Source organism: Archocentrus centrarchus, chromosome 24, assembly GCF_007364275.1.
Source record: "Archocentrus centrarchus isolate MPI-CPG fArcCen1 chromosome 24, fArcCen1, whole genome shotgun sequence".
In the NCBI taxonomy this organism is placed as follows: domain Eukaryota; kingdom Metazoa; phylum Chordata; class Actinopteri; order Cichliformes; family Cichlidae; genus Archocentrus; species Archocentrus centrarchus.
The window spans coordinates 7,333,881-7,358,199 of NC_044369.1; the positions used below are offsets into that span (position 1 = coordinate 7,333,881).

Genomic DNA, 24,319 nt, shown 5'->3' on the forward strand with positions numbered 1-24,319 from the left:
AAATCTAATATGTTGCAGGCTATTCCATTTTGCCGAAATTTCATTGCAACAACTCAAAATGGTATTCAATAGTTTGTATGGCCCCCATGAGCTTGTACGCATGCCTGACAACATCGAGGCATGCTGCTAATGAGATGACAGTGTCGTGGATGATCTCCTCCCAGATCTGGACCAGGACAGTCTGAGGTGTAATCTGGAGGTGTCGGATAGACTAAAACATGGTGTCCTAGAGGTGTTTCTATTGGATTTAGGCCAGGCGAGCACGGGGGCCAGTCAATCCTCCAGGAACTGCTTGCATAATCTTGCCACATTAGGCCAGGCATCTGAAGGAACCCAGGACCCAATGCACCAGTGTAGGGTTTGACAATGGGTCCAAGGATTTCATCTCAATAATGGCTGTCAGGGTGCCGTTGCCTGGCCTGTAGAGGTCCCTCCATGGATATGCCTCACCAGACCATCACTGACCCACCACCAAGCTGGTCATGATGAATGATGTTACACCAAAGCAGCTGAAACTGATTAACAACCCCTCTGCAATCAACTTAATCAACAGATCAATATCCCAGAAGTTTAATTGACTTGATGCTATGCTCTGATTTAAAAGTGTTCCTTTAATCTTTTTTGGAGCAGCGTATTTAAGTCTGTGCTCTATGTGTTCTTGACTAATGAGACCAAAATGTCTGAATTTGATGTTAGTTATTAGTCCAAGTGCTTAGTCTGGATCAGTATCAGGGGTCTCAAACTCGCAGGCCGCGGGCCGCATCCGTGATTTGATGTCAAAAATATAAGACAATTTGGCCCTTTAAGTTACTTTTTTGACATTTCGCTTTCCCCTCCAATTAAGAGGAGTTGGCGAAATGTCAAAAAAGTAACTTAAAGGGCCAAATTGTATGTTATTTTTGACATCAAATCGCGGACCGGAAGTAGGGTGCGGGGCCGGATGTGGCCTGCGGCCACGAGTTTGAGACCCCTGCAAGTGAGACAGAATTCAGCATCAACCATCACCTTTTCACACATCAAATTATATATAAAGCAGAGCTGGAAATGCCATCTGATTTGTCTCCTTTGACAAAGTAAGTTTCCCTTTACACCTTTTATTATAAGTAAGATTGACAGCAACCTTCAGAGTTCCTTGAAATTTCTTGTTAAGTCAAATTACCAGAAAGCAGAACAAAAGAGCACCTGAGAGCTAAACATTTGGTATTTAATAACAGGCTGATACCACACTGAGACTGAGAAAATGATTAATGTACTATTTAATCAGTGAGACAGGCTTATAAGCACTTTCTGTTCAGGAGAGTATGGATTATCGCCTTTTGTGCTTTATTCCACATTGAGTGCTTCTTTTTTTGAAAACCTTTAACATTAATTATGTAATTTGCTTTTCTTCCCTAAAAGCTGTTCATAAAGCCACCAGTTTTACCAGCCACCTTCATTAATCAATGCATTTTCATAAACCATTTCAAGTTAAATAAAAGACTTGATGTACTCTTGGTTATGCTGTATTGTCCAAGTTCTTCTGAAGCAACAACCCTCCTACCAAACACGCCAACAGAAAAATGTTCCAATACATAATAAAGAAAGCAGCTATTAAATGTTTTACAGCACACACAGTTGTCACATATACCCTTTCCAATTTGTTATTCTTATTTTTATCTGAGATAGTTTTACATTTTATCTGCGTCCTAGAGACATGTGTTCTCAGCATGCCAGCAGCTGCTGATAAAGTATTGGTACTGGCCTGTGAAGCAACAAGAAATATGATTCTGTACCACTGATTACAGTCACTGCACCTTCAGAAACACACTGCAGTCCATTAACAGTGGGACACTGACATATTTTTCTTTTTGTACTGCGGCTTTGTACTGCAGCACATTTGATCTGAAATGAAAAAGAAACTGAGGGGTTCAACTGCTGACTTTTCATATACAACTTCCAACTTTAGGAACGGAAACGTTTCCAGTAAATTAATGAAATTAAAAATAAATTAAAAACTAAATAAAGGGGTGTCAATAGTGAAAAAAAATTTTTTTTGCAGGATTTTTAATGCTGGATCACAAGGCCACAGATACACAACATGGAAAAAAAAGGACTGAACCATGTTCACATTACACTTACAGAAGCCGCTCGATCACTGAAACTTATGACACACTGAAACTTAGAGCAACCCATGTGTGTAAAGGCAGACTGTATGGCTAAGCACTTGATTTTATATATCTGTGGCAGTGAGACTGAAAACACCTGAATTCAAAGATTACGAGGTGTGTCCTAATACTTTTGTCCATGTAAGTGTATGTAAAGAGTCATCTGTGGTGACAAATGCACCACAAGTTGTTGCCCTCTTTCTCCATTTGTATTTTAGGATCTTTCAGCTTCTTGTTTTAGTTTTAAACAGCCAACAGGTTAACAGGTTTGGTTTCTGCCACGGCAGACGGCCATTTTCCAACAAACTCACTGCAGCTGCAATTCTAGCTACAAACTCCAGTCAGACAGTGTTTGAGAGAAGCTCATGAACACAGGGGAGCATGTAGCAACTAAAGAGACTTATACTTCTGTGTTAAATCCATACCAGGGGTACGTTATAACCACAAACCCCTCTGAAACCCTATGCCATAACCTACGCTGTAACCTGATGTGCACCTCCCTGGAAACATAACTTGTGACAGTCCTGTTCAGTACCTCAATTTCTGGCTACTTTTTCCACCACAGTTTTTGAATTAGTCAGTGAGAAAACAACAATCATCACCTCAATAAAAGGACTCACAGATTCCAGCAAATTCCCAGAGAGAGAGTGTTAAAACTATCGGAATGCACGTGAGGGAATGTACAAAGAAGTGGAAAAAAATTGAGGGAGAATTATGTTTGCCTCAAAAAAAAAAAAAAAAAAAAAGACCACAACAAAGAGTGAGGACCAAGGATAAAAAAGTCCTAACATTTTATTTGTTCCTATTGTGGCAGGCATCACATATAAAACAATGGGACACAACCAGAAGGTAAGTGGCACATAAAACACCAAGCAAAAGCATGAATGCTCATAACGGGATCAGCCACTTGTGTAGGTTTCACACTAGACTCTACAAAGACTCACTGCAGCAGTCTAAATCAGCCATTATGCAACACTAAAACCACATCTAAAGATAATTCAGATTTTAGACTTCTCATTGTCACTGCAAAACTTGTTTTGGGTCTAAACCAACTGGCCAAAAACACTGTATCAGTAATGAATGGATTGGTCCTACAACCCAAGTATCAGCAGGCTTCCCAGACATAGGTTAAAATTAGTCCTAATGGAGGCCAATGAAGACTTCTGAATAAAGTTTATGGTCTACAAGAAGCCCTAAATTCATATGTGGAAACTAAGCCTTTGAGTAAAATCTGGTCTTCAATAAGTGAAGCAGATGATTCAGACTGAGTTTCAACAAGTTGCAATTTACCTAAATCCCATTTCATTTCCTCGGGGACCGCTCGAAGATTTTATTAAAAAAAAAAAAAGCAACTACTGTTTTCTGTTCACAGTAGATATGATGTGCCTGAATGGTGCCCAAAACACTGAACAGTGTGTCACAGGTCCAATATTTGCTGACTCCTCTGTATTCAGATGCTCACTGTAAAATTTCTGCCGCCGTTTGGCACCACTGAGCAGCTTTCCTTCAGACCTCGACAATTTCTGAGTCTAAAATATGCAACAGATGACTGTTGGACTAACATAAAGCGAGACAAGTCAAGAATGCAATGGATTCTCTTCTTTTAGCTGTCAGCTCGAGCTAAAACTTTCAAAAGGTGAACTTTTCGGCTCAGATCACTTTTCTCTCGACCAACTGCTGAGCTGACAAAACTTTCTATCTTTCAGCCGTTGATGCTTCTCTGCTCTCCCGCTCCTCTCTCTCTCCTTCACACACACACACACACACACACACACACACACACACACACACACACACACACACACACACTTTACACAAAACTGCACAAATACCCTCACTTTTCTGTAGCATTTTGTCTCAGGAGCACAGCGACACTGAAGCTCAACTCCCATGACAATTGTGAAATATGTGCATGAAAGCATCCAACCTGTTTAATTCAAATAAAGAAGAGCCACTTCAGGCACAGCAGCCACAATCCTCAACACTCTGAAGAAGGAGAGTTTGCAGCCAGTAAACCAAATTTGTAAAGACTGATGGTAGTAACATGCAAACTCCAACACAACAAGCACTTGTGAGGAGTTTTAATGATCCACAAACACGCCGCATTTGAAATAACCAACAGCAAGAAGGAGGTGATAATGAGATAACATCACAACTTACTTCTACTAAAGTGTGCGCTAGCTGCTCTGTTTCAAGACACAATAAGTGCCGCATTAACAGATGAAAATATCCAAGCACGCAAGGAGACTACGCTGAAAAGATGAGAACCTCTTTGCATCGGGAAATACTGTGAGCATGGAAAGTATTCACACCGAGAAATTGACAATTTATATATTTTAAAGCCCTCTTTAAAACTACTAAAGGGTGAAAGAGAGATCACAAATCCATCTTACTTTGAGTAGTCTTCATTATCTCTGTCGCAACGAGAGTCCTTATGTTTCTCCCAGTCTTTGCCATGTTTACACGTCGTCAGCAGAATAGTATCTTCCCCATTGTGGATGTGATACAGAGCATTCCTGGTCTCCGAACCTATGCCAGTTAAGTACCTCTTCCCTTTGAAAACCAGCTGGTACTTCCTGGAAGGCGGCGCATCGTTAAGCGCCAGATAACCTACACCCCCTCCTTTTAGCGGATGATCCTTTGAGAACAGAGGGATGGAAATATCATAGTTAGGTCGGAAGTTGACCACATCTGCACTGGCCTTGGCCAGCATGGCCTGTCCCACCTCAAAGCCCAGATCCTCGGTGTAGTCTGGCCAACTGCCAGAGTAAAGGTTGAATATGAGGTGATTCCTGCCATCATTCCAAGTGGGCAAGCTCTGGATACGGGATCTAATGTTCTGGACATACTGCACTGAGAGCTGGTCCCTGTCCAAAGTGTCCACAGCCAAAATGAACAGACAGGCCCTCAAAGGGTCCGTGGTGTGGAACCGGGACTCTTCAATGGATGTCAAGATCTTCTTGTAGGTCTCTGAGATCTCGCTGCCTCTCTGTGGAGGGTAGACGTAAACCTTGAAGCCCGACTGGCAGCGAGCAAAGTCGAAGCAGGTTTCCATGCGGCAGCGCTTGTTCTTGTAGATGTTGTCACGGATTGCCCGTCGTTCACGAGGGGAGGTGTGCTGGTGGTGGAGCTGAGGGGTGTCCTCCTGTATCCAAAAATATACACGGAAAAATAAAAATCTATTAACATCACACCAGTGTGTGTAAGTACTGTCGATTCTCCATTAAACCAAACTCCAAAATATTTTCCAAAGACACAAATGAATAAATGCTCAGTCCTCAAAATGCATCCCTGACACCTGAGAGGATTTCTGGGTAGTGAAGCTTTTTAAAGTTGCCTCCTGCTGGAAACTGTTTTGGAAATTCATAGCTGCAAACTGCTCCCTCATCAGTACTGACTGGCCCGTTGCATTACTTGCAATTCTGAATTCTTCAGCTGGTAATTTGTGCTTGATTTCCCCAAAGCAATGGTGCTTAGCCATCTATGCTTGTAATCCCTTAAAGCAAACTAATGTCTATGCACAAGACCTTGCATATCTGCTTAGACAGCAGTGTGTGAAAAAAATAATAATAAAACAGTGGTGGTGGAAATGCAGAGAACTGCAAAGTGACACACTGAATTGTTACCATGGCTTACTTTACAATATTAAAGTTCTTACTGTTGCTGGAGCTCTTTTCTTTACTACTGAGAAGTGTTTTTGGCCTTCCTAAAAGTTTCTTCTCTCTTCACTTCTTGCTGTAACACCTACCACCACCAACGCTCAACACTAGGCTATTTTCAGTATGCATGCCTGATAAGAGCTCAACCAAAAAGAGATGCTTCATTTTCAGACTCTTTCATTTTGAATGAAAGAGTCTTTTCTCATTACCATAGAACAGACAAAAAAAGTCTGTGTTGGAAAAAATATGTATGATCACCTGATTAATCATCTTGTGACCCCCCCCCTTAAAGCTTATTGTAAAACCACAGCCCAAAAGGTTTGAAACCATTGTCTTTAATGCAGTTTTACGATTCTGTTGTTTGACTTTTATTTTATCGAATGCTTCTAAATGAGCCTTTTGGATTTATTTTGGTTTTTAGTTAAAGAGCTTTCAGGGTTTATTTTCCTACAAATCGGTCCAGGCTACCTCCTGCTCTCCTCCCTCCAAATACGGCTCCAGCAGCTTGGTCGACTCCGGCCAGTGTCTGGGCGGTCTGGATGGGCTTCTCTGGGGCAGTGGCTGGGGCTGGTAGTACACTTCCTGACCCTGGCGGTTGGATTGGTATTCCTGTTGATGGTATTGATGATACTGTGGGTACTGGGGAAATTGGTGATACTGGTACGGCTGCTGCTGGAACTCCCCAATTTGCAGACCCCACAGATATACAAGGAAGAGAAGACCGGCCCCCACAGACACGAGCAGGTACCTCTTCTTGGCCTGCATGTGTGCTGTGGGGGGAGGAAAAGGAAGAGGTGGTGGGTCTGGGGAGGGAGGAGAGGAGAATGAGCAAGGGAGAGGACAGGATGGAGATTCGCAACAAGAGGAGGTGGGCAGCGGGTGTGAGAATAGTGACGGAGCTGAAAAAGAGGATAAACTAAGAGATTAAAATAACAGAGGGGTTATTAAGGGGGAGTAAAGGGCTGATGAAAGGATGTCAGAAGAAAGCGGGGAAATGGATAAGAAGAACTGGGAAATAATGAGGAGAGGGGTTGCAGGGAGGTAGATGCAGGTCAGACATCTACCCACAGCTCAGCATTTTGGGTTTTGGAGTCACTAAAAGAAAACAAACAGAAAATTATAAAAAAAAATTTTAAAAAATTAAGTTATCAGAATATCTGAAACAATTCAAGATGTTTTAAAATAAAGTAAATATTTATGATTGACACGATTTTAAAGAGAAAGGATTAAGAAAAAGAGCATGAAAGCTGTGAAAAATGTTAACGCTCCTCTGACTTATGTGATCACCTTTACTCAACACTAACTGTGATGAATGCCCGAAAAGCTGCGCAAAGAGGCTGCATTTAAAAAAATAAAAAAAAAGAGCGCGCATGCATTTTCTTAGGTTGCACGTTAAGTTTCAGGATTTGTTATGATTGATGAAAAGTTTTACTCTGCAAAATTTGACGTCGACGGAGCAGCAGCGGCTTTGCAGTCACCAAATGTGGACTTCCCCAGTTTGTAGTTCCTGGTGTTCGCTCAAAAACGGAATTAGATTGTTAACCGCGAGTGTTTCGCCATTATCACCTCTGTAACTACAGTGTGAAGTAATTCGTTAGAAACATGTGTAGGGAATGAAAAAGTGTCACTTGATGACAAGTTCGACACTAAAATGCAGCATTTTTGAGGGGAGTTTGGAGCCGGGTGCATGGAAAATAACACATGGATTATTTTGCCAGGAAAACCACCCCTCTTATTACTACAAATAATATTTTCACAACTCCTCAGTAACCGGAATTCATAATTGAATCCTCTCACCTGTTTATATGGAACACCTGTAGTTCCAGGACGTGTCCGCTGCTCTCCCCTCCAGCACACTTTGGAAACGCATTCTTCATTAACCCTCGTGCTGTAAATCCATTAACAAACGCTACGTTATATTTAAGCCACGTGCAAGAGGAAATTCACAGAGCTCAGCGTCCACGGGGAAGCCAAAGAAGGCGCGCTGCCTTCATGCTCCGCCGCGTCCCAGTCACAAACTTTCCCCGAAACAGGACCAGAGTCCCGGCGGAACACACAGCACAGCGAGCTGTGAGCACGACAGGTGCCCACGGTGTGAATTCAGACACACACTCCTCATCTGCCGGAAGAGCCGCGATCACAGCGACAGCATCCATCCAGAATTAACTCGGTTAAACAAGGCGCGTACATCTCCAATCAGCATCTGCCATCCCTCCCCTTTTCAGAAAACCACAGCCAGAGAAGATCCAAACTTTGAAATTTAAATCAACATTCCCCTCTGTGCGCTGCCGCTCACAGCGAGAAATGAGCAGAAATCATCATCATCTCAGGTAAGTTAAGAAGACGCTGGCGCACCTGATCCGGAGAGACTCGTATCAATAAAATCCTATTAGGAGCGTCTTTGCGGTCCCCTGAGTGTCAGGCAGCAGCGCTTCTCTAGAGAGTAAAGCACATTGATCAAATAAACATCACGAGAGTGCACTGATGTTCTTCTGGGTTATACCACGAGAATACGGGGCTCCAACAGTCCTGCCATCATCACGTTTCCACCCTGAAATCCTCAGTTGGATCCGGGCTGCGACACCATCAGCATCCAGCAGCATCAGCAGCAGCGCTGATAAGCCAGACAGCAGCAGGCTGGCAGACTTGGGGGGGATCGGAGGATGCACGAGGCGTCTGTTTGCTCTGATAAGGTGCAGGAGCCCGCCATAATTCAGGATCTTCCCGTTTGCAATGTAAATGTGTTTGTATCTGGTTAATGGAGCGTACAACAAACAAACAACCAAAAAATGTCCCAAGAAATTATTGAAATCACGGATCACGGGAAAGTCCCGGAGGTACACTCAGGACCTCCGTGTCACTGCTGCTTTCATTTTACAAATTAAACTCCATTCAGAAAATTGCAACAAAAAAAAAAAAATTACTTTAAAAAGTTGTTAAACATGGCTTGCTATAACAACACGGTTTAACCATTGGAATGAATGTCTTTTACATTTTATTGTTGTCTCGGTTAACGTGCTTTTATGTTCTTTCCACCCAAGTTGAAGCGTTACTCCATGAGTGCTGTTCAGTGCTGAAAGTTCCTATAATCAAAGGCGTTTTGATCTCCGAGCGTCAAGATGAAATTAGAGACTGCAGTTTGAGTAGCCTATGAGATTCTGATCTACCTGTAAATTGTCATATTTGCAAAACAGCGTTTTATTTATTTATTTATTTCCTGATCCAAGAACCTTGTTAAGGTTAAGATGGTGGATAAAAATTGTGACGGGATTAGTCACGCCTCAGAGTTTTGCAAATCTGTGAACTTTTAATTAACTCGTGGAACCGCTCAGCCCGTCCAATATTGGATCCAATTACTCAACTTTGACCATCTGGACCACTAATCTATCCGTCTCGCCCTTAATTCATGTTGCTGCTTAAATTTCTATTGATGCAATTGATGGAATAAAATTAATTTGCAAAGAATCTAAATAGGTGTCGTTATCTCATAATTTAGGGTGATACAGATGTTGTGAGGCCGCCACACCACAAACAGATGGTACAGCAAACAGCGCCATCTTGTGGCAGACTTGACAGCCCACAGTTTTTTAAAAAAGCAGCTCCGGTGAACAACTTTCGGGCAGCTCTGTGTTATTTATTTATATTTGGCACAGATTTAGATGATTATAATGATAAGAACCCAAAGAGTTTGATATTAGAACTTCTCAGGAGCAAACAGAAGAGAAATGAGCCTTCACTGTGAAGTATGTCGAACAGGTTTTTCTAATATAATAACGCAAAATGCTGCAGTTTTGGAACATAAATGGGCCCAGTTTAAAGGAGCAGCCACGCACTGCAGAGGCTCTGTATACCGATTTTCAAAGCTGCACCAGACTCCTTCAGGCAAAAAGAGGCACATGTCTGACAAATAATTTAACTGTAACTGCATATGGCACATTAATATTAATCCAGACTGCCTCTGATGCTGAGCAGTAACAGAGACATTTATGTAGGAGTCACTGAAGAACAGAGAGAACATAATGCAGTGAACATCCTTCTCTTTCTTCTAGTCAGTATCTCCCATATTCTGCTCTGCATGTTGCAATATGCATCAGGTAATCAGACTTTTTTTTTCATTTCTTTAGTGTATTTTTGTTATCTAAACTCTTAAATTCAAAATCAAAATATGCAAAAAATCAAATCAAATCAAATCAAATCGAATATACTTTATTGTCCCCACAGGGAAATTTGTCTTGGACATTGTACGAAAACAAGCTGCTACCACAATAATACAGTATAACAATAAAAGTCATTTTAAAATTGCATAAAAACCCCCCCCCCCCCCCCCAAAAAAAAATAAAAAATTCAATAAAAACAGTCAAACACTAAAACAATAGAACACATATTGCACATGTTGCATTCCCACATACATTCCTACAGTGAGCGAGCCAACAAATCAGTTAGTTAGAGCTTCAGAGTATGACAAAAACTATATGCCTACTTTATTTAATAATCTAATTGATGTAGGAACAAATGAGTTTTTAAATCTGTTAAGTCTACAAGCTGGGATTCTAAATCGTTTGCCAGATGGTAACAGTTCGTATTGTGGGTTGAGGATGTGAGCGGGGTCGGACAATACCCTCCGAGCAAGTCTGAGCACAGACTCTTCATAAATGGACTGCAAGGACGACTTATCATTTTTACCTATCACTTCCATTGCAATTTGTACCATACGGTTGAGTTTGGTTTTTAATTGCACGGAGAGATTGCCGTACCACACTGACATTCCAAACCTGATGATGCTTTCCAACATGGCCTGATAGAATAAAAACATAAGTTTCTGATTCACCCCAAAGACTCTTAGTCTGCGTAAGAAATATAAATATATATAAATTCTCCAGAGCTACTCCTTCAGCTGACCAAATGATTCTGTGAAGTTATTTTTACATTGTTTCTTAACCATAGTTTCTGTAGATCATTATTCTTTCTTGCTCAACAGCCCTCGAAGCCGTCACTACACACCTTGTCCCTGGTGATTCTGAGCTCTAGAATTCCTAGATCTCAAAGGTTTCGAGGAATGGGAAACTGTTTAATGTTGGAACTTATTTGAGAAGCTGAAAAATAATATGAAAGGATTTATCATCTGTAATCACCAGCAGCAAACTGTAAATCTTTGGATGTTCATCTAAAACACTGCCAGATGTACCAGCCTCTTTCTGAATGGCAGAGTTTCCCTCTAATTTACTGGAAGTGTGATAACTCTGAAGGACTCGCCGGTGCTGATGGCTTCATGGTCCATTAGGGGATGATAAATCTAAAGAGGTCCTGCTGGTGTTTGCAGAGACAGCCAACTTTGAGCTCTTTCCAGTCTCAGTCCATCGCTTCACTTCCATCACTTCTTCATTTTCAGTATTAATCTTGGGATGGCTCAGCTGTACCAAAGTCTCTTTACTCACCTGTGCCAACATTTGGAGAAGGGACTGTGATCCAGCTTTTGAAAAAATCTCTGTTCTGGTTATTTACATGAAGCTTTGGCGACCCTGGACTCATCATGTTTTCTCTAAATGTTCAGTTATGCACTGGTGAACTTAACCTGTATTTTTCTGGCTGTATTCATCTGTTTTATGTGGATGTTCTCACACATATACAGACTGTTCTTGTTGTACTGTATTGTCATTTACTTATCTGTTTATTTAATACAGATATGACAGCATCTAATAAGTCGTGATGTATTTTCATCTTTAGTTCAAAGAACTCTGTGCTGTTTTGACTTGTCTCTTATTAAATTATAACAAATTTAAATAAGTAACAAATTCAGTTTGTTTTCCTCTTTCCTTTTTTCATTCTTAAGTAGTATTTGCAGATATTTCTCTCAGATTGCATGCAGGCTCCACATCCTTCAACATACAACTGTGTGTAGCCTGATATGTGGAACCCAGTGCAGTATAATACCTACAAAACACTCAGAGCACCAGTAGAAGCCGATCTGCAGTGAAAAGCTACTCAATGAGCGCATCAGCATTTTTTTTTTTTTTTTTTTTTTTTAAACTCAGTCCGTTTCTGTCATCTGGCCAGTGGTGAGATTTTATTCAGAAAAGCTGAGTCAAGTAGAAAAAGATAAAATGTACAAAAATGTAATTTAGCAGAAAGATCTTTGCTCGTGTCTGGTTTTGTCCATCCTCCTGATGTACTAAACTAAAACACATGCATGCTCAGCTCGAAAGGTGTACGCAGTTTAATGGGGGCTGACTCACTAAAAATGCCAAACATATAAACAGTAAATCAAAAGTAACATACAGTATAATACTTCTACTATCAGAAAGCAGCAGAAGGAAGATGTGTTTCAACCCTGTGGGCTTCCTCCGAGTCTACCTGATACCTCTCTCTGATCATCTGCAGTGGAAATACTAGTACACATAGTAGGAGTAGATCTACTTGATCCCTTTCTGATGAACCAAAATCTGCAGGACAGTAAGGTCCAATAATTTGGTTGCAAGATGTTTCTGCTTAACACATTTTACATTTCTGATGGAAGGAGATCCCCCAGGACACTGTCCATCATCTCATTAGGAGCATGCCCCGACGTTGTCAGGCATGCATACAAGCACATTCAAACTGCTGAATGAATTCATAATGAGTTGATCATTTTCATTTCCATCAAACAATACGGCATCCTTTTGTTCCTAACACATTGCCTGGTCCACATCATTATAGATATCCAGCATGATTTTTTTCCATTGAGCAGCTGAACTGTTCTATGAAAGGTCATATATAGAAATAAAGTTGAGTTAAAGTTAATTCATTAAAAAGAAGGCAACTGGAGGTTTTTAGGTTCTAAAAGTTGTTTCTCTTTGAGCGCTCAAGACAGCATTTTGTGCAGATTAATATAAAGCTGAGGTGAATTTGTTTATGCAGTCTGCCACTGAGAGACAAAAAGCTGTTTAAAGTTTTAAATCTCACTGCAGTGGCTGCAAGTTTGTTTCTGAAGATGATCAGTGACCCAAGAGAAGTGATTCTTCAGTGTGTGGGAAAATGTTTTAATTCTGTCTAAATCTTTGCTCTGTGTGCCTTCTGGAGGACTCATCTAAATGCTGTGGACTGAGTCACATCATCGGCTGGGAGCACATGTAGACCATCGATGGGCCTGTCCTGGCGTGTGATTGTTTGTTTCATAACTAACTCATAATGTAACACACACACACACACACACACACACACACACACACACACACACACACACACACACACACACACACACACACACACACACACACACACAAAGCCAGCTGCGCTGCTGTAAAGTAGTCCCGTTCTGTTCTCTCAACACTTGAGCTCATGGTTTGAAGCTGCAATGCAATTTACAAACAATTCACATTTTCAGGCCATCTGGTGCTGTACAAAACACAAAGCGAGGCTGAGCTGCTGTAATTATTCTCCATATGAGAATCATAACAAACCAGCGGAACAGCCACGAGCCTTCTACATCCAGAGAAGGGGGTGAAAAAAACACCAATACTTTTCTATAGTGGAACCTTTCAGCTCACTTCAAATTTGAATGGTTTTTTGACAAGTTTTGATATTGAAGTTAGAGTGAAAAATATTTGATAACCTATTTATATCAATAATATGAGGAGGAAAGGAACACAAAGCACATCAGGGTCTGAAATCATGAGTTTATTTTAATTTTATTCTTACAATAAACAAAAACTTGATGGATGGATGGATGGATGGATGGATGGATGGATGGATGGATGGATGGATGGATGGATGGATGGATGGATGGATGGATGGATGGATGGATGGATGGATGGATGGATGGATTTAAATTTTATATACATAGATGTCATTCCATAAAGTCTTTACTGTTTTTTTTTTTTTTTGGTTTTCAGCTCTAAGCCAGATTTTGGACCCTGGCTGCAGGGATTTGCTCCCATTCAGCACTGAGCATTAAGTAGGTCCAACACTGATGCTGGCCTGAGTTACAGTTGAAACAGTGTTCCAGTCCATTCTGAAGGTGCTGGATGGGAATGAAATAATGGCTGTGCAAGCAAAAAAATGCTTTGTGATGATCTCTTTGTGGTGGTTATATTCATGTTAACACATAAAAAGGGGGCTTCCACATACTTCTGGCCATGTAATGTAGTCTGGGTGTAAACCTCTTGTGAGACTCATGGTCCTCCATCTCTCTCTGTCTATCACTCTCTCACACATGGCTAAGACACATCCACACACAAGAGCCTCTAATCCTGTTGAGGGGGGGAAATTAAGTCTTTTATTTTGTGATATAGGTGATATATAACTGACATACGTCCCATCTGTGGTTATGAAAAAAATGCAGCAAACAGTCAAAGAAAACAGGTATCCACTCAACAGAGAAAGAACAAATAACAGAGACAAAGCAAAAGACACATAAAATAGAAAGTAATGAAAAATGAAAGAAAAAAGCAGCCTCGTACACAGAGCTCTGATACTCATTCCTGAAGAAATATCTGACAGCTGTTCCTGAACATTTTTTTCCTAGCGAACACAACAGACTTGCTGTTATCAGTGATATGACTTATATCCCATCTCCACGGTGCACCGTCCAAAAAAAAAGAAAGACATACAGCGGTGGGGAGAGGGAATGAATCCCCACAGGGGTAACTCTTCATTCTGTTACATGTCATATTATCCCAGTGGTCCTTTATGTCAAGGAACATATTAAGAACTTCAATTTTAGATAAGCTACAGCAGCTTTGTTGAAGGAGCAGTGCAACCAACATGCCTTAACTATGATACTTAATCATGTCAGTCAGGATTACTGCTCAGGATCTACAGTGGAACACAATCAAACAGGTTTGGCAGACACTGTGGAGACAGTTTTTTGTTTGTTTGCTTTATTTTACACAGAGGTTATTAAACTACAACTCTGTATAGTGCTTTTTATAAACATAGACATGTTAAATAGTATTTGTCATAACACACTGACAAAATAAAAACATGTATAAACTAATTGCCATGCAAAGATCACACGTAATGCATTGATGCAGTTGAGTTCAATTCAGTTTTATTTATATAGCACCAATTCACAACAGCAGTCACCTCAAGGTGCTTTATATTGTAAGGGAAAGACTCTACAATAATAGAGAGAAAACCCCAACAATCAGATTATCAGACAATCAAAATGACCCCCTATGAGCAGCACTTGGCAACAGCAGGAAGGAAAAACTCCCTTTTAACAGGAAGAAACCTCAGGAAGAATCAGGGGAGGGGAGGGGCAGTCATCTGCTGTGACCGGCTGGGAGGCAACCATGACCAGCGCTGTTGAAGAGGGCCACTAATGATTAAATGCAAAGTGGTTTATAGAGAGTTAAAAGAGGTGAGTGAGGACGAAATATTCAGTGCATCATGGGAACCCTCCAGCAGCCCAGGCCTATTGCAACGTAACTAAGGGAGGGATCAGGGTCATCTGATCCAGCCCTATAGTTTTGAGTCTGGTCTTAAAAATAGACACGGTGTCTGTCTCCTGAATCCAAACTGGGAGCTGGTTCCACAGAAGAGGGGCCTGAAAGCTGAAGGCTCTGCCTCACATTCTACTTTTAAATATCATAGGAACCACAAGTAAGCCAGCAGTCTGAGAGCAAAGTGCTCTGTTGTGGTGATGTGGTTCTATGCGGTCTTTAAGATAAGATGAGACCTGATTATTCAAGACTTTGCATGTATATGCCTGTATATGCATTTTGGATCAACTGAAAGTTTCAGGCTAGAAGATTCTTGTTTTTTACTTACTTTCCTGTATAAAAATACACTTTGCAGCACCTCTTGGGAACAACTACAGCTTAGGGAAGGTTAAATAAAACAAAAGGTTAAACTATGATAGCCACTGTTCCTCACTCAGCTGGAAAACTCTCACCAAACCCGTGAGTGTGATGCAGTCTCTGTAACCACAGCCCATTCTTTGCTGATGAGCTGACATTATTAGCATCCTCTGACATTTCACTGTTCGGGCAAAAGGTCACAAGTCCTGGGCTAAAGAAGAAGATAAAGAAGTGCAGACGGAGAAGAAAAGACGTGGGCGAGGGGGTACAGTAGGAGAGGAGTCCTACATCCCGGAGCAGTCCAGGTGACTCTGCCTTTTATTGATTGACCCTAATGTGTTTTTTAGTTCTTCTACATGCACTGTTGCTGCACACACACACACACACACACACACACACACACACACACACACACACACACACACACACACACATTGCCAATGAGCGGCAGTGACATGAAAAATCAATTTGCACTGCAGATGCATGGAGGCAGAGTAAAGCATTCACCTCACAGCTTTCTGTGACACAGAAACTGACTGATCCAAAAACACATTATGAAGATAGTAAAGACATCATCAGTCAAGACTCATTCAGGATAACCAGTAAAACACGAGAGCTGTGTTATTAGGAAACACTGTGTGATTTAAAGTAGGAGCCAAGTGCTATGAACTGATAATAAAATATAATAAATTAATGCTGAAACTGTTTTAAAAAGATGTTTGTTCAGTTGTGACCATTTAGCCGGACATAACTTCCAATGCTTTTACATGAATAGGAAAAGGCTAAAAAATGCACAGCACCCATTTTGAGCAAAAACAGCACCTCATAGTTTTCGTATCCTTCAGCATCGCTACAAACACTTCAAGCCAAACTTCTGACTATAAAAGAAATCCAGGAGACAGAAACTGCTGTAGATGTTTGCAGTCATGGTGAGCGGAAAATGAAATTTTGCAGTCGCTGAAGTGACTCTCTAATTTGCCGTGACTGTTTTGCATAATTCAGAAGAATGAAATTCCTCCTACAGTTGTGTCATTGTCTTTGCGGGCAGTACCGTTCACATCGTGTCACATTTTGTTGCCTTTTGTCACAAAGCTCAGTGCTAGAATGAAGTGTTGATTTGCTGCTGTCTTCAGAATGTTAGACTATTTGACAAGATGCAATTATGCTGTCTCTCTGCCTGTTTTCATCTGATATGGCCATTGTAACGCGATGCAGCTTTAACCTTGTTCCCATGTCAGCGCTGTCAGCAGAGAGTCTGCATTTTAAACATGTTTTACTGCCACGCAGCAGCTGACAAAATTAATGTAACCACAGGCTCAGTGGCGCAGCTGACGTCTGACATGGGTGACACTGGTTTCAGAAGATGATTTCTAATTTATGGACAAACATTTCAGCACTGTCCTGCATAAAGCATTTTCAGCTTGAACTGTAGTAATCAGCAACAAGACACCATAAACAACCAAATTAACAGAATAAAAATGTGAATTAACTTTCCAGATAACCCAAAATGAAGACCCTTATGAGTGAAAAAACAAGGGAACAGTTTACCCTGCCCGGGATAGGGTTACCGGGGCCCCACCCTGGAGCCAGGCCTGGGGAGGGAGCTCGAGGGAGAGCGTCTGGTGGTTACATGGGCCCGCCCTCCTGCAGGCCCACCACCCGCAGGAGGTGTCGTAGGGGTCGGGTGCAGTGTGTGTCGGGCGGTGGCCGAGGGCGGAGGCCCTGGCGGACTGATCCCCGGCTATCGAAACTGGCTATTGGGACATGGAATGTCACCTCTCTGGTGGGGAAGGAGCCTGAGCTAGTGCGTGAGGTTGAGAGATACCAGCTAGATATAGTTGGGCTCACCTCAAAGCATGGCCTGGGCTCTGGAACCAGTCTCCTGGAGAAGGGCTGGACTCTGTTCCAGTCTGGAGTTGCCCTCGGTGAGAGGCGGCGAGCTGGGGTGGGTATTCTTGTATCCCCCCGGCTTGCTGCCTGTACGTTGGAGTTTTCACCGGTGGAAGAGAGGGTAGTTTCCCTGCGCCTTCGGGCTGGGGAACGGGTCCTGACTGTTGTTTGCGCATATGCGCCGAATGACAGTTCAGGGTACCCACCCTTTTTGGAGTTGCTGGGTGGGGTGCTGGAGAGTGCTCCATCTGGTGTCTCCATAGTCTTGCTGGGAGACTTCAACGCTCACGTGGGCAATGACAGTGAGACCTGGAGGGGCGTGATTGGGAGGAACGGCCTGCCCGATCTGAACCCGAATGGTGTTTTGTTATTGGACTTCTGTGCAAACCACAGTTTGTCCATAACAAACACCGTGTTCGAACACAAGGATGTCCATAAGTGCACATGGCACCAGGACACCCTAGGTCGCAGGTCGATGATCGATTTTGTAATCGTATCATCAGATCTGCGGCCGTATGTTCTGGACACTCGGGTGAAGAGAGGAGCTGAGCTGTCAACTGATCACCACCTGGTGGTGAGTTGGATCAGGTGGCGGGGGAAGATGCTGGACAGACCTGGCACACCTAAACGTATTGTAAGGGGGGGCTGGGAACGCCTGGCAGAAGCCCCAGTCCGGGAGATCTTCAACTCCCACCTCCGGCAGAACTTCGACAGCATTCCGAGGGAGGCTGAGGACATTGAGTCCGAATGGACCATGTTCCGCACCTCCATTGTTGAGGCTGCTGCTCAGAGCTGTGGCTGCAAGGTGGTTGGTGCCTGTCGTGGTGGTAACCCCCGAACCAGATGGTGGTCACCGGAGGTGAAGGGAGCCATCAAGCTGAAGAAAGAGTCCTATCGGGCTTGGTTAGCCTGTGGGACTCCGGAGGCAGCTGACAGGTATCGACAGGCCAAGCGGAATGCAGCTCGGGTAGTGGCCAAAGCAAAAACTCGGGTGTGGGAGGAGTTCGATGAGGCAATGGAAAAAGACTTTCGGATGGCATCGAAGCGATTCTGGCAAACCGTCAGGCGACTCAGGAGGGGAAAGCAGTGCTTCACTCACACTGTTTATAGTGCGGGGGGGTGCTGCTGACTTCAACTGAGGCTATAGTCGGACGGTGGAAGGAATACTTCGAGGACCTTCTGAATCCCACTGACACGCCTTCTGTAGTGGAAGCAGAGTCTGGGGATGAGGGGGATGACTTGACCATCACTGGGGGTGAGGTCACTGAGGTAGTTAAACAACTCCTTGGTGGCAGAGCCCCTGGGGTGGACGAGATTCGCCCTGAGTTCCTGAGAGCTCTGGATGTTGTAGGGCTGTCTTGGTTGACACGCCTCTGCAACATCGCGTGGAGATCTGGGGCAGTGCCATTGGATTGGCAGACCGGGGTGGTGGTCCCCATCTTTAAGAAGGGAGACCGGAGGGTGTGCTCCAACTTTCGGGGGATCACACTACTCAGCCTCCCCGGTAAGGTCTATGCCAGGGTGCTGGAAAGGAGGGTGCGTCCGTTAGTCGAACCTCGGATTCAGGAGGAACAATGCGGTTTTTGTCCTGGTCGTGGAACGCTGGACCAGCTCTTTATCCTCTCAAGGATATTCGAGTGTGCATGGGAGTTTGCCCAACCAGTCTATATGTGCTTTGTGGACTTGGAGAAGGCATTCGACCGTGTCCCTCGGGGTGTCCTTTGGGAGGTTCTGCAGGAGTATGGGGTGTCTGGCCCATTGTTGCGGGCCATTCCGTCCTTGTACAACCACAGTGAGAGCTTGGTCCGTATAGCCGGTAATAAGTCGGATTTGTTTCCTGTGGGTGTTGGACTCCGTCAGGGCTGCCCTTTGTCACCGATTCTGTTCATAATTTTTATGGACAGAATTTCTAGGAGTAGCCAGGTGGCGGAAGGCTTCTTCCTTGGTGGCCTCAGAGTCTCATCTCTGCTTTTTGCAGATGATGCGGTTCTGTTGGCTTCATCAGGGGGGGGGGGCCTCCAGCTCGCAGTGGAACGGTTCGCAGCCGAGTGTGAAGCGGCTGGCATGAGAATCAGCACCTCTAAGTCTGAGGCCATGGTCCTCAGCTGGAAAAGGGTGGAGTGCCATCTCCGGCTCAGGAACGAGTTCTTGCCTCAAGTGGAGGAGTTTAAGTATCTCGGGGTCTTGTTCACGAGTGATGGGAGAAGGGAACGGGAGATCGACAGGCGGATCGGGGCTGCTTCTGCAGTGATGCGGACGCTGCACCAGTCCATCGTGGTGAAGAGGGAGCTTAGTGTAAAAGCGAAGCTCTCGATTTACCGGTCGATCTACGTTCCTACCCTCACCTATGGTCACGAGCTTTGGGTAGTGACCGAAAGAATAAGATCGCGAATACAAGCGGCAGAAATGAGTTTCCTTCGAAGGGTGGCTGGCCTCTCCCTTAGAGATAGGGTGAGGAGTGCGGCCATCCAGGAGGGGCTCAGAGTAGAGCCGCTGCTCCTCCACATCGAAAGGAGCCAGTTGAGGTGGCTCGGGCATCTGATTAGGATGCCTCCTGGCCGCCTCCTGGGTGAGGTGTTCCGGGCATGTCCCACAGGGAAGAGGCCCCGTGGTAGACCCAGGACACGCTGGAGAGATTATGTATCTCGGCTGGCCTGGGAACGCCTTGGGGTCCCTCCGGATGAGCTGGAGGAGGTGGCTGGGGAGAGGGAAGCCTGGGCTTCTCTGCTTAGGCTTCTGCCCCCGCGACCCGGCCCCGGATAAGCGGAAGAAAATGGATGGATGGATGGATAACCCAAAATGAAACTTTAGGATCTTCTATATGATTTTTCCATGCCTGCAGCGGACTGTGCTGCCTTTTCAAACCGTCTTACAACAAGGTGTTTTCCATTACCCCTTAAATATCCGCTACTGCATTATCAGACACACATTATCCAGATATAATGTTGCCAGATATGAAAAAGAAGCTTTAAAATGCGTGTCTTTATACTAACCTTGAACAGTATTTCTCATGCACACTGTACTGTAAGAACAGTACTGTGCTCTGTAAGAAATCATTAATTTTCTTTCTCTTAGTTCCCGTGAAAGCTGGAGCTAAATAGGGTGCAGCAGGGTTACATCAATCTGATGCTGAGATGGCAGCAGCAAAAAAACAGTTTTTTTCCAACAGAGACTGAGGCAAACAGGGAACTGAGACAGCTCACAAAATGCACCTAGGAGCACATCTATATCCCACTAATATGCCATGAACTATTTGCTGAAGTATAAAAACTATGCTCTCATTTTGAGCCCAAGCTCACTGACCTCTGAGGGGGATACTGATCATCCTCATCTAACTACAGAGTCTTCAACTACACCACAGTCATCATCAGCAAATCTTTGTTTACCTCTTAGGAATTAGGGGTGCTGGAGAGATGATAAATTGACATATTGATAAAGGTTTTTTTTGTTTGTTTGTTTTGTTGATATTTATGTCTGTCGTCACACCTTTTTATCTTTTAATTTAGCTGTTTTCAGCCCCAGATGTATTTGTGAAAGAACGGGTCACTCTAAAGCGCTCACTGAACTCGAGCATGGTACTGTAATAGGATGCCACTTTGTGAAATTTATGTTGTGACATAACTCATAGGTTGCAGCATAAAATGGATACTGACACCAGATTTTTATGAAAACAAGGGTTTTACTGCAGTTGATACATGTGCTAAGTTAAGATCCAGGGGATGCGTAAGAAAAACAGAGTCAGGAGAGCAAGCAGAAAAGAATGGTGACCCAAAGCCATCCAGTGCATGCCTTTAGCCACACCTTCTCAGGCATGAACAATTAGCAATTAAGCCTATACCCTATCCACATACTCTAGCTACTCTTACTCTTGTCAAGACCATTTTCTACCTTTAGAGAAAACCTTTCAAATAAAGTCACAGGTGCAGGTAATGTTAACCCCCTGCCTTTTTCTGCTGTGTCTAAGTAAAGGTAGTTAGAGCCCGTTTCTGTCAGCTTCGAGGTGACTGTTAAGTTGAATATTTTCACGGATAAATGAATCCCCTCGCCGCTTCCTCATAAAATATTTTCAACATTAATGGCTTGTGATGGAAGTTGTAAATTCATGTTAAAATGAAGCAGCCATCTTGAGGTTTTGGCATTTCAATTATCCACAACACTCTGCGCAGTACACTCTGTCATTCTGTCAACTTTAATGTTTTAATATTCTGTTTTAAAGCCTGCTCACAAATACACACGCGAGCACAAACGCAATACGTACATACAGCGCACGTAGACGAACACAAACATTGATTTATACTCAGAGCTATGCCTCAGCAACTAACCAGGCTAAAATATTTATGTGAAGTCAAATGAGTGACGCTCTCATACATTTTCAAGTGAGTCTGAGAAGAGGGATAATTTAGTAGGTAATCCATTCGAGGAGCAAGCAGGCATGCGGGAAGCCATGCATCACGATACTGATATTAACTGTAATATGTAATCATCTTGATCAACACAAGACCTACAAACACAGTACTTACATTTCACATTATAAGCATTTTATTCATATTTTCTTCATCCCAAGTCTGCAGCATGCAATTTCTTCCCTTTGACTTCATACAGATTCATAAGTTTAAAAAAACTGTGTGACACAGTGTTAACAAGTGAAGCCTGAGCTTTAGAGACAGAACATAAGGAAAGGCATTTATACAAACAGTGGCCAATCTATAATAAAAATACATAACTTTGCTTTACATTGTGGATATTTATGCCTTCACTCCTGACATTTGAACCAGTTCAAGCTTCACTGCATCCTGATTCCAGTAATTGACAACACACTGAGACCCTGATCTTTGCTGAAAACAGCAAAACCCTGGTCACACAAATTATAAAAAAATAAATAAAAAAAAACACCTTACTGCTCCTGCGTTTGTCACATAGGAAGAAAATATGCATTTATGTGAGAGCATCCATCACATATGATGGCATTCCCTCCTGAAATGCAATTCAAATAAGAAAAGCAGAGAAAGTATCGACCAGTGAGTAGAATAACTGGAGCCACAGGAGGTGACCAGAAAAGAATGAGCATAAACACAAAATATATCCACACTCAGCCCCCTCCAACCATAAATTAGTCTTAAAAACAAATGAGCATCGGTTCCGGCCAAGAAACACTTATTTAACTCACACTCCCCATAATTGGTTTACTCCTCATGTTCTCTTTCATTTCCTTTCTCAGTCGTTTCTGTTTTCTCTCTACCATCAAACTTCGCAGTGTGGTGTTTGAAAGATAAGTTTTCAGAGGGCTCATTTGGCAAAAACACTGATCCCAAGTGAAAAGACAAGATACTGTTTCCTCACAGCCAGAAGGTCCTGATTTGAATCCATCTGTGGGGGACCTGGGGACCTTTTGTGTGGCGTTTACATGCTTATGTGCCCAGCATTGAAGGGTTAATTGGTGATTCTAAATTTAATGTATCAAATTTAAAAGAACTTCCTGTGCCAAAAATTGTTGTTTTGACTGTTAAATCGTTATTGTTTTGAGATTGTACTGTTATAGCTGGTAGAATAGCTGATGGAATAATTTTCATTGTAGAGTCCTGCAGTCAAAAACACAGGGGCACCTTCAGAGGACCAAAAGAAAAATGTGTGTTTGTACTAAAAATGCAGCATAGATGATGGACAGCCACCATCTGCCATCCTGACAACAGAGCTTGCGTTTACTATTTGATTTTTTTTTTTTTTTTGATCAGAGGCTCACCCCTATGTAAGGTTTATTTAGTCAAGCATTTAAGCTCTTTCTGTGGTTATTTCCACATATCTTAAAGGCAGCAGGAGTCCATCCTCCCCACCTTCATTGCGTCACTGCCCTCCCTCCCGTTTTCACTCCATTGCTTCCAATACAGAGAAGATAAATCAAGTGCCAGAAGTCCATTGATGTGAGGGGAAATAGATGGGCCATTTGTTGACAAAACTCATTTTCCCACTTCCAGGTAATAAAGTACACCGTGTTGTTGTTTTTTCTTTTCTTTTTTTCTGGCTGTAGCTCGAGGTTTGCCACCCCATCCGCCTTCCTTCCTGTGTCACTCGTTTTGTCTTGACAAATGAGTGTGTTTGGTAGCAGGCAGTCATAGTGACACACACACGCACGCGCACACACAGACACACACAGACACACACACACATACACACATTCAGGTTCAGTCTGGCCATGTCTGAGGCACCTGCTGTAGCTGGTGAACAGGTGCGCTCTGCTAATAAACTCCACCAGACCACTGAATCTGCTTTTATTTTGCCTGTCTCTGTTATCCCACTCCCAATTTCTCTTCACTTTGTTTACTCCTAACCAGGGGCATTCAAACTCTAAAGCAAAGCTTTGATTCTGATTCCTCCATGATTAACTCTAAAGTTTCCAAAATCACATCTGAAGCACAAAATGATGAGAGCGTTTAGCTGTGAGTGAGCTGTTACAGATACCTGTGTGATTAGAACATTTGCATCCATCAGTGTCGGTACATGACCACAGTGTATATGAGGCTTACACAGGAAATGTTATCCTGCTCCTCCTACCTTAACACTTTTTTGTTGTTGTTTGTTGTACATACCTATCCATTTGTACCCAGAGGGGTGGTTTGAATAAATGTGTGGACAGTTTACAAGTCATTGATCACTGCTGAAATTAAAAAAAAAAAAAAGTCTCAGGAGTTGGAAGCTTTGGGCTGTTGGACGTCTCTCTTTCTGCTGTAATTGGATTGCTGATTTCAGTTTGAATGCAGAGGAAAACGAATCGCTGTCAGAACCATTGGGGGATAATATGAAAGTTTTTTTTAGGTACGTGTATCAACTATTAAAACGAAGACAAATGCAAACC

General features: G+C 42.9%; 1 protein-coding gene across 1 annotated transcript in view; it reads right to left on the reverse strand.

The window, feature by feature from the left end:
- LOC115774118 (exostosin-1) overlaps positions 1–6,568 on the reverse strand; it is a 287,477-nt gene extending 280,909 nt beyond the window's left edge. Inside the window, exons 1-2 of the mRNA XM_030721203.1 lie at positions 6,272–6,568; positions 4,538–5,289 (exon numbers count right to left, since the gene is read on the reverse strand). Coding sequence (XP_030577063.1) covers positions 4,538–5,289; positions 6,272–6,568 — 1,049 coding nt within the window. The remainder of the gene's footprint in view (positions 1–4,537; positions 5,290–6,271) is intronic.
- Positions 6,569–24,319: the final 17,751 nt, after the last annotated feature.